At 38.6% G+C, this 13,576-nt stretch overlaps 1 protein-coding gene across 2 annotated transcripts in view; it reads right to left on the bottom strand.

Annotated features, from left to right (window-relative positions):
• TTN (titin) overlaps positions 1–13,576 on the bottom strand; it is a 275,571-nt gene that overhangs the window by 218,962 nt on the left and 43,033 nt on the right. For both annotated transcript variants that reach the window (XM_059880142.1, XM_024979885.2), the window contains exons 42-45: positions 12,530–12,814; positions 12,174–12,299; positions 6,749–6,937; positions 1,156–1,200 (exon numbers count right to left, since the gene is read on the bottom strand). In XM_059880142.1, coding sequence (XP_059736125.1) covers positions 1,156–1,200; positions 6,749–6,937; positions 12,174–12,299; positions 12,530–12,814 — 645 coding nt within the window. The remainder of the gene's footprint in view (positions 1–1,155; positions 1,201–6,748; positions 6,938–12,173; positions 12,300–12,529; positions 12,815–13,576) is intronic.

The following is a 13,576-nucleotide window of genomic DNA, read 5'->3' as shown; positions in this document are numbered from 1 at the left end:
CTGAGAAGGCATCGCGGGTCTCTCTTTCTGAATGCTCAGATTCTTCCTCAGAGGATGACTCTAAAAGAAGAGTTCAATTAGAAAACATTTTACTATTTTCCACAGTATTTGAAAAAGTTGAAAATAAATGAAATTGCGAAATAGAAAATGAAATAAAGTGCATGCTACAGATTCTCACAAATCCATAAAAAAAAATTCACTCACCATATTTGTTCGAATAAACGCAACACCATGCTCTGTTTAAAAGATTCTGACACGAAAATCGTTCGTTGTCTGGTCTTTTCTTCAAACTGCTGAAATTTCTTCTTGAACAAGCAAAAATGCATTTCAAAATAACATGTTCCTGTACATATTTGTTTTGAGAGCAGGAAAACTTTGTTCTTTTGATGGCTAAGGGGAAAATCTTACCTGACTTGCAGAGAGTGGAATAAACGCCCTTTCTGATCCTTTTGATTATAGATTAAATTATTATTTTTTTTGGAGAATTAACTATTTAAGAAATATATATGAGAACTACGACCATAAATAATTAGCTAAAATAAAATAAAATGAGAAGGCGTTTATTCGAACTAATACAGCCATAAAGTCACGATGTTATGCAAAGAAAAGCAGGCAATAAGGATCACGTAAGGCAGCTATCTGCAAGCCAGTGTAAGAGACATATCAATGTTAAAATGATGTCTGCACATGAAGTGTGAACCAGAATGGGGATGTAACATTTTCACACATCCTAAACAAATAAGCATTTCAATTATGATTCATTCATGACATTGCATTCTGAGAATGACAGCTAGGTTATTATCTATTGTTCAATTTAATTCACTGTGATTTTGAAGACAAACTTCTACTTATGATTTCATGCATTAAGATGAAAACCTTTTCTAATACACGCTATTGAAAATGTCTGCAAACAAGAAGTTGAATATGGCTGATAAATTTTAAATACAAAGTTTAAATTACCATAAAAAAATGACTGTGAAATGCATGTAACCATCAGCATATTAAACCAGGCATGCGACATAGTAATATATACTCTAAGAGATATATTTGTACATCTATGTCATTTTTCCTCAATAATACTAACAGAAGGAAGCTCAAGGATTTTATTAATCCTTCAGAATTTCTATTTAAATCTCACATTCAATGTAACAGTACCTTTCATCTCCATCTCAATCTGCTCATGCAACATTGCTTCAGGAGCTAGAATGGAAAAACAGGAGGTTTTCATGATTAATTCCATATACTTTCTGCCTCAATTCATGATTCATATAATTACACTTTTCTCTTTATTATAATAATAGAAAACTACATACCCCAAATGCACCCCTCAAAATCCATGCCAAACAAATCAATGAGCTGGTAAGGTACATGATGATGACAGAAAGATTTTATAACATTTTTATTTTAGGTTCTCTGGTGAAATTTCCACTTTTAGTTCCACAATTCCCCATGCCTTTTACATGCATTGAGAAAAGCAGTCCATAAACGATAGGAATATTTCTTTTAATTGTCTTATTGACTGAATACTTGCTAAGAGACAAATATCACATTTAGAAGAAACATGCATTTTCTAATTTGCCACTTTTAACTCAGCTTTCCCTAAAGAATTCAGTGTTTCCTACTAGTAAAAACTCTTTTGATTTGAAACCACCTTTAAAACGTGATGCAAAGTCCAATTATATATTAAAGAGCAAAACAGAGAGTCGTCAGCTCAAAGTTGCTTTTATTATATAAGGAAAAGTCACAGCCTTTAGACACAATCATCTTGGGGTGGCTTCTGGAGGAAGCAGATATCCAGGTACCGCTCTCATTCTTCTGTCTGCATGACACAAGTCCGCAGGTCTGCTGCCCTGGCTTCTCAGTTCCTTGTGGACTCTGGCATAAAGTTACTGACAAATGTGATGTTTTCTTTGATGATGCTCTCTTTATTTCATGGGTTGTTTTAATTTGGGGCTCTTTGAGTGTTTTAATACTTTTAGTGTCTGAACCAAGGGTAATTTTGTAAATGCTTGGATTTGCGATACTTTTGCTAGGTAAGAATAAAGTTTGGGAAAGGAATAAATTAGCTGTGTTTGTAAAATGTATGCAGAATTTAGAGGAGATGGAATGTCGTTAGGATGAGAGAGAAAGCAGCATGTTAGTCTCAAAACTGATATTTATCTATGCTTACTATGCACATGAGAACTCTACCCAAACAGACTTATGGGGGTTCACATTCCTACCTGACTTTCGTGGCTAACTCAGTAGCCTATATAAAGTCATTAGGGCAAAATAGAAGATGACCAGATAAAGACTGGCTCATATTGGATAATTAGATAACTGTGCCTGATCCTTTATTCTTCATACACTTAAAATGGCTTATCTCTTAATTTTCTTAAATACGGCAGTCTGGACTTGCCAAGGGGGAAAAAATGCTCATGTGCCAAGAACATTTTAATAATATAATCTGCTGGAACTGAGTGAATTGGAAATTCCAAGGCAAAAATGTCCAGTTCAAATCCACTCTGGGAACATAGTGATCAAGCACTGTCATAGGGCACTATGTTCTTTAGGAAGCAAGTTGAAAGGCCTACATTGCTCTCATCTCCAAAACACAGCCAGCTCCCAATTATTTTATTGTAGGAATGGTCCCAGTTGTCACCTACATGGCTTGTAGACAACATATCCAGGTAGATAGTTACCTGTCTGATGACTGTGTGGGTTGACTTTCAGGATGGTGGAATTTTCTACCTAATTTTCATCTAATTTGCATAATTAGACCTCAGTTCTTGAACTATTCCTTTCTTAGGCTTTGAAAATTAATCAGAAACAGCTATAGACCCAAACTGTCAGATGAAGAAAGAAAAAAAATCCTCCTTCTGATGAGTGAGGATTGCAGATACTTTAAGTGAGTTAATTAATCTGTTTCAAAATGCAGCACAAAGATGGCCACGCACATAGCACTCTGTTGCCCCCCGTTCAGTTCTAACCCCTCAAAAATAGCATGGCTGGATCGGGGAAGAACTAAAGGGCACAGCTCCACAGACTCCTGGAGATGTCCCAACTTCTTCCCCCCACTTTCCTCCATGGGATTCAGTGAAGGTCCTTTGCCTGCAGACACACAGCACAGGATTCGAGTACATGAAGAATACTTTTCTCACTTCATTAATAGTGAAGAAGACAATCCAAGGATGAAAGGAAGACATTATCCTCTGTGCAGATAAATACATTCATGTCCTTCTAGACACAGTGGTGAGTCAAGCACAATAACAACAAAAATAGTATCTTGCTATGAGATAATTCTACAATTCTGCAAGGAGCTGAGATTGTAAAGCAGCAGCATTGGTTGAGAAATGTCTAAAGATTACTCATTTTGGTCCAGACAATGTCAGACACAGTAATAAATACTCAATAAAAACTCAATGCTCTATATACCTTAAACTACTTTGGTACACTTCCTAGGTGGTATGTTTGGTAAACATTTGAAAAAATGGCACCTATGAAACAAATCTTAACTTCCTGAACTCAGATTTGAAAGTTAAGCTTCCGTGAATCTAGAGTGGAAAGTTACATGTTCGTAAGTTTAGCCAATGAGTTGGTTGACTTTCATAAGTCATTTATGAATAGAGTGCTAATTTAAGGGTGTTTTAATTAATACATTCATCGATACAATTTGCATGATGGAAAAGCTGTGTGAAGTGATGAGGATGAAATGAACCAAGTCAGAGCTAAAAATCCAATAGCCATCTTGCTGACATTGTCTTCTCTCCATACTCATTGTGTATAATGCAGCTGTACAATCCTTGGTCTACCAGCTGAACATTACATGTGGTAAGAGACTGAATATTTCCATTTTGTGACTGCTTCACTCTCTTATATTCCTTTAGCTTCATAAATCCAGGTTATATCAACAGAAGACTCATCTTCTAAAACACAGAGGAATTGAGTCACGTCACCACACTTTACAGAGAGGTCCTGAAGATGTAGGATTATCTTTGGCACTTCACCCATTGTCTCTTCAGCACTTTTCTCAGATAACTCAGTGCTTTCTGTGATTTGTGAAAGGGATGCAGCCTGGTGCAACTGTACATCTTAAACGGATGCAGCTGTGTGGGTGGAACTTTGAGATATACTTTCAAAAACCTGCAATTCATATTCATATGATGATCCTTGAAATGACTTCATTTCACTCTGCAATATTCTGCCAGTCCTGCCTTGTGAAAGAGTGGCTCTGCCACTGCCTGGGACTTGGGGGACACTTACATCTCTCCCAGAACTTTGCCTAGCTAGGGCTTGCACTGTATGCTAAGTGACAAGAAAAAGAAAAGAATATTAAGATCTAAGCTTCATCACTTGGCTAGGTTAATAAAATAAAATGGCATGGAAGATGAAGATGAAAGGCATCACTGTCGCTCAGAAGCAGCCTGCCAGATGCAGTGTGCTCCAGGGTGTCAGGATTACACAAAAGAGAGTTCATTCCCAGTGATGCAGTGCTGAATGGATGACGGGGGCTCGCGCAGATGCCGTGAAGTATCTGCTTCCTTCCTTCTGTTGTCATTGCAGCTTCCCAGAGTGATATAAGCACTCTTTTTTCCTGACTCTATTTGGGATATCGTTTATCCTCCCTCCCCCATATACTTTATCAACAATAGGTAGCAAATAGATCTTTAATGATGCAATGATGAGATATTGCTTAGAAAAGTAAAAACGTCAAGCAAATTTGATGCCTGCATGCTAAACAGCTTCAGTTGTGTTCAACTCTGTGTGACCCTGTGCACTATAGCCCACCAGGCTCCTCTGTCCATGGGATTCTGCAGGCAAGAATACTGGAGTGGGGTGCCATGCCATCCTCCGGGGGATCTTCCCCCAAAATAACTAGTGTAATGCCCTGAACACATACTTCAGTGAGATTTCAAGTATACTGGTTAAACCATAATTGAGGACTTAGGGGGAACTGTTAGTAAATGATGGACCAGCCACCATATGCACTGAGACACACAGCAGAGACTCTCATTAGTAACAGTGGGAGAAGCAGGGATGCAGCAGGTCAAAGTCTTTGAAGCAAGCTGGGCTTCCTTTACCTTTTGGAGTCACTGTGAGTGTAGCTGCACAAGTGGCTTCCCCAGCGCTATTGGCTGCTTTGCAACAGTATTGCCCGGCATGCTCAGAGTAAGCATCAACTATAAGCATTAAAGCCAAGCCTGTGGACTCCTCAAAGTAGAAAACTACATCTTTTGTTGGTAGAATTGATTGTTGGTTATGAAACCACTGGATTTCTGGCTTGGGAATGCCAGAAACCCTGGCATGAAATCTGACTGTCTCCCCGCTGTGCACCCTGAGGCTGGATAGAGGCTGGATGAAGATGGGCTTTTGGCCAAGGGGCTCCTTCTTAAATGAAACTGATGAAGAGATACGCCATTGAGAGTTGGATGTAACTTCTCCAAGTGTGCTAAATCCTGAAAAGAAGCATGCCAACCTTTAATGTCGTGCATACCCTGCATTGAAACCAGAACTCATTAGGGTGCAAATTTCAGTGCGGACTAGAATCCAATCCAATCTTGATGCCTTATCAACATATGCCACTATTGATTCAAAATCACACAAGTTCCCTTCCATTCTCCAGACACGTTGGGGCATAAACAGTCTAAGGAATTTCATACATTGTTCATGAAGGCAGTAGCAGAGTATGCAATTCAGGTTAGATATTCTTGTTTTCTGTTATTTTTTCCCCCTCCGGGTGTAAGACCAGCTCTTATTTTTGGTAAACCACATTACACTGTTTACTAAAAAAACCCTCTGGCTATCAAAATGAAGTTTTTAAAATTGAGGAAAAAAGTGAGAGCTGCCCTAACTCTTCATGTATTTGTATATGCTTACTATTACAGAGACTAAGGACTTTGCTGGTGGTCCAGTGGTTAGGAGTCCACCTTCCAATGCAGGGGACCTGGGTTTAATCCGTGGTCCGGGAACTAAGGTCCCACATGCTGTGTGTCACAACCACAGGGCTGAAGTGCCACAACCAGAAGCCCTCGCGCCTCAACAAAGACCCAGCGAGCCGCAACTAAGACCCAATGCAGCCAAAAACAAATACATTCGAAAAAATATTAGAGACTAAATTGCTCAGGAAAAATAGTCTGACTGTATAAAAATACTATCTCATTTTGAATCAAAGCGCCCTCCCTTGCCCAGATACTGAGGAAGTATTTCTAAATGCAATTTAAGAGCCCCAAGTTATAGAAGAATGTTAAACCATCTCACAACTGAGCCTCTCAATCCTCACGCATTCTTTGAATGATGGCAAAACACATCCAGCTGATGTACAGACCCGAACTCATCCACAGTAGCTTCTGGGAAATCAGAATTTTGTCAATACCACGGTGGGATAGGAACACTCTTACACTGGAAAACTTCTTTTTAAAAATGTTCATGCTCACCAGATGAGAAAACAAATCTACCCAATTCTTTAGCATATGTTTCTCCCCATTCTGATACATGCTGCTTAGGAAGCATGAAAGCTGGTAATGAGAGCAATACATTAAAAAATACTATGGAGACAAAGCAGGGCGAAATAAAAAATGATACGCTCTGTGATTCATAATGAGAGGGGTAACTGAAAAGCGAGAACATTGCATGTAACAGGGAAACAATTAGTTGCATTAACAGAAAGGTAGGACTGATGACGATTTACACGAAATCCTTAGTGATTGTTACCCACATTGTAAGATGAGGTCTATGTTTCAATGTGGCTCTTAAAACTGTTTTGCCATACCTTCCAGTCTCAGAGTGGCTGTGCTTGAGACTTGACCTACAGCATTGCTGGCCACAAAAGTATAAATTCCTTCGTCTTCTGGAAAAGCTTCAGCAACTTCCAATTGGTAAGTGTCTTCAAACTGAGTCATTTTAAAGAACCGAGATGGCTTGATTTTCTTGTCTTTGCTGTACCAAGACACTTTTAGATCTGTAACACAAAAGGAAAAGGATCTTTAAATTACCCAAAGTGGGTGTTTTTATTTACCTGCAAACACAAAATGGACTATATAGCTGACTAATGTTATATTTATCTAAATAATATGATACTTTTCTTTTGGGCATGCCACATCTGATCGTACATGATTTCTTGTCATTTTAAAGAAGGAAACATGATTTTAGAGAAATCCAGCTTATAGATGGGTTAGAATGTTTGAAATTTTACAATTTTAGTTATATTCTTTGTAATTATTTGCATGTCGTGCGATGGAAGCAAAGATGAGATTTTTACACATTTGGTGACTTTGAGAGAAAGCCTGTCCTGAGAAATAGTGACCTCTCAAGGTGACCGAGACTGTGGTTGCCTACTGAGACAGGAAATGAGGAAAATCTGCTTAGGGAGAAAGAGCCATCAAAATTAGAGCTGAAACGATCAACACTCCATAAGGTCTAAAAGAGATACCACTGAAGGCTGAAGAAAAAAACCTCCACTATTTTGTTACCAATGGGCAAGCATTGGAAGGTCTCAACTCATCAGAAAATAATTTTTAAAACTGAAAGAAAGATTCATGAAATTTGGGCATCTTAGATAAATGTGGCTTTTTTCAAAGTAGCAGTAATAATAAATAATAATATAACTAGCTATTTCCACACAGGATTTGAACCATCTTAATATGATAGAAAATAAAAACCCAAACCAAGGATAAAATAATATATGCTGTTATAGTTTAAGTTGATGTGTACTTTTAAAATAAATTAGTCACACCAGTCAGAATGGCTGCGATCCAAAAGTCTACAAGCAATAAATGCTGGAGAGGGTGTGGAGAAAAGGGAACCCTCTTACACTGTTGGTGGGAATGCAAACTAGTACAGCCACTATGGAGAACAGTGTGGAGATTCCTTAAAAAACTGGAAATAGAACTGCCTTATGATCCAGCAACCCCACTGCTGGGCATACACACTGAGGAAACCAGAAGGGAAAGAGACACGTGTACCCCAATGTTCATCGCAGCACTGTTTATAATAGCCAAGACATGGAAGCAACCTAGATGTCCATCAGCAGATGAATGGATAAGAAAGCTGTGGTACATATACACAATGGAGTATTACTCAGCCATTAAAAAGAATACACTTGAATCAGTTCTAATGAGGTGGATGAAACTGGAGCCTATTATGTAGAGCCAGAAGGAATAAAATAAATACAGTATACTAACGCTAGATTAAATTAACAGTTACTGTTTTTAAAAGCCATTAATATCAAAAGCATCTTCTTTTAGCACAGGATGTGTCATGTATGTAGTACTTCAAACTTATCTCATTAAAGCAATGACCTTGTAAGTCAAATGTAGATTCAAATTCAGTTACTTGTTTTAAAAGCCAAAATCAAAAGCATCTTCTTTTTTTGCAATGTGGTCATTATGTTACTTCCTTATCTCAATATGGTCCATGGGGATCTTCCAACAGTCCAATCATTTAGCGTTTGCTTGCATTCTTGCCTAACTACTAGTTTATGATGGTTTCCCCCACTTTATAAACAAGTGCCCCTTTTAAAGAAACAAATCTTTCCACTTCCTTAGGTAGCAAGGTGAGATGGGAAATGGTATCCTGACAATACAATTTATAAGCCATGTGACCTTAGACATGCAAGCTACTCTCTGAATAAGTCTTCTGATTTGTAAAATAAGAAGCATAATAATTCATAGGCTATAAAATTGCTGTGTGAATTCCATGACACATAGAGGAAAGGGCTTTATAAACAATACGCACCGTCAGTCATTAAAGCAAGAATAGCTAACCTCACAAGGGATCAGCAATACCTTCAACAACTTGCCAAAAAAACAGGGTCATAGGATATAAAAGTAATATTATCACATAGGATGTAAAAGTCATCCTACAAACACTTGGATTGTTTAGTCCTCAACAGAAAGGGAAGGGTAGAAAGTATTTGTCTTCACAAGAAAGCTTATTTTTCCTGACAACTTCTTCCTTTGGTGAACCGAATGAAGCAGGAGGACAGGCATGGACTGCCTGTAAGAAATGAGCTAAAGGCAAGGTCTGTCCTGGTAGCGGACCCGGTGCTTCCTGCTGGACTTCACTACCTGCGTCAGCCACTGGCTTCCCCTGGCTTCTGTGAGGCTGCCCCACAACCTCTGCTCCTCACCCCCACTACACCCTTGTATTTGGTTCCTGGGTCTCACTCATTCTACCTCCTGAACTCTTGCACAATCTACCCACTTCTTTCTTCTGACTCCCATCATTGGCAACACTTTCCAAGCCTATCCTTATGAAATGAAAGGAGACCAGCCTCTCTGCTGGTTCCTCCCCTCCAGTCTCATCTCCCACAACTGTCCATTCCTCCTTTCATTATCAGTGTTGCTTCTAAAAAGCAAACCTGATCATGTTACTGAGGGATTTAAAAAAATCTCTCAGTGATTCCTCAAAGGAAACAGGAGTCCTAACTAACCATAGACTACCAATACTTTATTGGTATCTGGCCCTTGCCTTCTTTTCTAGCCTCTCAGCTTCCTCATTACAAGACCATATTTAAGCCACTTGTTGATGGCATAAGTGTTCTGGTAAACCTTTACGACTCTGCAAATGCATTTTCTGTCTGAAGTACCAATGTGCTGAATAAGCCTATTACTTCTTCAGTGTTCCATCCATGCATCTTTCCCCACCTGTCCCCCAGACAGCACTGAGTAGGTGGGCTGTCACAGCACTCACAACCTTGGAATCTAGCCGTGCATCTCCTCGCCTACACACTGAGCTCCAGGAAGCCAGGGACAGGTGCGGCAGCCCTAGAACCTAGCATGATGTCTCAACAGCAGGACACAAATATTGGTGGAATAAAACAAAAGAGATGCTTAAATGAGCGATGGGCATTCCTCACTGCCTAACTAATTTTTTATCATTTCACTTAGCTAGTTGCCACTCTGTGAGCCTCCACAGGATACTGACTCATTACAGAATGAACAGCAGCAAAGAGCTAGATTTATTGTTTCAAAATTCTACTCTTCCAAATTTCTATGCTACCAGTAGGTGGCACCAGAGACCTTCAGTTGACAACATTTTCACTCATAAAACCATGACCAGATACCTCGGACCACATTCTGTGCTTTGCTAAAGTATTGATTTCCCATAACATGAGACTGGGGCTTCTGCCTACATTTCCCCCGCCCCAGTTTTAGAAAGTAGGGCTGCATTTACTTTCTTAAGACAAGCTGTGTAAATATTTTCAGTCTGAGGGGCACAAAACAACGTGATTCAGTAAGCTTTTATTTTAAAAAGGCATTTTATTCAATGAATTTAATTTTTGTTACATAGAAAATACATTTATGACAGGATGCTAAAACCTCTGTATATATCTAAATATTACCACAAAGAGAGAGTTAATGATCACATGAATTTATAAAGTCTGTCCAAACATTTAAAGACATTGCCCATATAAAAAAGATTTTTCTTTTGCTATCCCAATTGAGGTCTGGTAAAGATTAGAATGTATTTTTACAACATCCTAAAGGCAAACTATAAAATGACTTACCTAAAAAAGTACTATATAAACATATCTAAGACTACTACTTTAGATAATCCATATTTACATATAATTAATCAAAATATTTCTCTAAAAATTCAAAAAACTGATAAATTATTTAGTGTGACTTTGGTGAATTTAAAATTAAAATTATTTTTTCTTTCTTGTGTTAGTAAGATATTATCAACTCAATTCTCATTTCTTAATATTTAGGGTTTCTCAAACACTATGTTGTGAAGTAATAAAGTTTATAGTATTTAATCTATGTTGGTCCCCCCTTACCAGACTTTTATGTTTCTATAATTCCTTCCAATGGTTGTAATAAAATTAATATATTGAGTACCAGCTACTTGTCAGCCACGTCATACCTATAAGTGCTTTATATACTTTGTATCCTTTAATTATGCTCATAAAATCAAATGGGTCTATTTGGTTTTTAGATCGGCATCTCCAAATCAGAGGAGGAAATCATTAGGTGATAGAAGTATGATAGAAATACTAATTTGTTAAGGAAAATGGCTTCTGGCAAGGTAGAGACTGGGTCATAAACGAATGGGAGAAGCACTATAAACAAAACAAACTTACTAGGAGTGCTGTGAGATGCCCAAGCTGGGAGAATTTCCCTTTGTGGTGGCATATAAAAGCCAAGGAAATGAGAGAAGGATTTTCATCTGGGATAAAGTTGGCTTACCCTGTCAGTCTAAAATCATCATTGGGTAAAAACAGCTCCAAACATTCTGTCTTACTCTACTAAGGTCAGACTCCTGGGGGAACGGGAGGGGCTGATGGTCTTTGGGAAACTTGCAGCAATTGAAAAATCATAACAGCTAACAGACTGAGGGATTACTTTTGGATGGGCACTGTGTGACGTGCTAATGTGGGTTATCTGACACAATCATGATGAATGATCTGAAGCAGTGGATATCAGCCATTAAACAAGCATGCTGTTGTCCAATCAACAATTACTGAGCATCAACTATGTCCAGAGCTATTCTAGGACAAGGATCTACCCTTGCTTTCACAGAGCTTTCCTTCTAGTAGCTACTGCTTTTCAGCACCAGGTTTTCAGTATTAAGAATCCCTGCCCTCATGAAATGTATATTTTATGACAGCAATATTATCCTCACTTTATTCATGAGGGAAAGAGAACCAGAGGAATCATGTCTTTGCCGAAGGTCACACAGTGGAGCTAATTAACCTCCAATTAAAATAAATAAATTTATATTAAAAAAAATAAATGGATGTGCCTTTTCCCACAAGCACTGTCCATAGATTGAACATCTTAAATATAAATAGACTCTTTTTTAAAAACATATATAGATGCTATTATAATTAATTTAATAATGATTGTAGGTTTTGTTGTATTTTTTCAAGAGATAACAAAAGTCTAACTACAACCATAAAGAAAATATGGCATTTTTGCAAGTGTAAAACACTGAAAAACACTGAATTTTTCTTTTAAACACATAGCATGCAATTTATCATCTTTGCCATATTCAGGTGTATAGTCCTAAAAATAGTAGTGGAAAACACTGATCTAATTCTTAATTCAGTAATTCAAGTAAATGTTCTGCAAGATGCCCATAAAACTTCAAATTATGAATAACTGTAAGGGAGGAAGGGATGAGAAAACCTTTTCTTCACTTACATCATTCTTTTTAAATATTAGCAACTCTACCCTTCCTGGTAAACCTACCTGTTCCAGAAACTCTGCATTGAAAGTGGGCTGGCCGTCCCTCAGAAGTGACAGCGTCCTGAAGTGGACTGACGATGGCAGGAGGATAAACTGGCATTTCCTGATCAGGAGACACAACTTCTGGAACTAAAGAAAGGGACCACAAGACTCGTCAGGACTAAGTCACCCTACAGACCTCCCAGAATGAAGCATGTCAATTTCTCTTAATTTATCTGGCCGTGGAGCCCAAAGTTTCCAAGTTGTATAGCAATCTACTTTTAGGACCTCCAAGCTGTATTTTTCAAATGCCCTGGGAGAATGCAAAAACAAGTTTCTTAGGTTTCAGTTTAAGCTGAGAAGTACCAAGGCATTTCTACCTTCCACAGAGAGTGATGCTGAGGTGGTGGCAACTCCGTAGTCATTCCTGGCTTCACAGGTGTAGACGGCCGCATCCTCTGGGAAGGCTTCAATGAGCAAAAGTGTATATTCTTGCCCATCATGAAGGAATTTGCACTTGAAACCAGTGGAAAGCAGCTGCTCTTCCTTATACCAGGAAATTTTGGGTTGCGGTCTGCCGGATATCACAGCACAGAAGCGGGCAGGCTTGCCAGACTGCACGGTAATAGGCTGGAGTTCCTGCAGAATCTGGGGTGGCTCTGGGGCTGGGAAGAAAAGACAGATAACCCATGAAAACACGGGAAAGCACTGGAAAATCCACGTTAGTTCACTACCTGGTGGTTATGTACCCTGAAACAGAAGTTTGGAATTGTGGTATCTTTAATTGTCTTAGAATGTTAGAATATTCTTCACACTAAGAAGGAAAAAAAAAAAAAAGGAATTCTGTCCATAAGTTGAGGGAATACCTTTAGAAAAATACTTTTGATATTTCGGGGTAGGTAGATGCTTGCAAGTGCTGAGTTTCTCAACATAATATGATCACCCCTTTCCTGGCCGGGATCTGAATTGAGGGGGAGGAGCAGTGGACAGTCCCCTAAAGAATACTGGAACACTTCCACACGCTACCTATTTTTAACAGTCATTGGGCAAATCCCATGGTGAGCTAGTTTATCCCATTCAGGTCTGTTTTGCAAGTATTTGTGTATGTGTCATAGTCATTTTTTAAGATACTGATGCCAAGGAAGTGCAATCATTATGAATGAATGAATGTCATTTTAGATCTAAAGGCAATTAGGTAATTTTTAAAAAAATCAGCTTTCCTATTGGGCTAATCAGAACATATTCTTGGTGTCATGATGACTGAGGGAAACTGAGAGGCTCATGAGCCTAGAAATGACTTCTGTGAGGCTGGTTTCTGACACAGTCATGTGGGAAGACCTTTATTACCCTGTGCTCGGATTCTCTACCACTAATACAGAAATAATAATAACCGAACCATGACTGGTCCTCCAGGGCCTGAGGGAATG

Source organism: Bos taurus, chromosome 2, assembly GCF_002263795.3.
Source record: "Bos taurus isolate L1 Dominette 01449 registration number 42190680 breed Hereford chromosome 2, ARS-UCD2.0, whole genome shotgun sequence".
NCBI lineage: Eukaryota > Metazoa > Chordata > Mammalia > Artiodactyla > Bovidae > Bos > Bos taurus.
The sequence above is the reverse complement of the archived record's forward strand: the minus strand, read 5'-3'. Positions and strand labels throughout refer to the sequence as shown.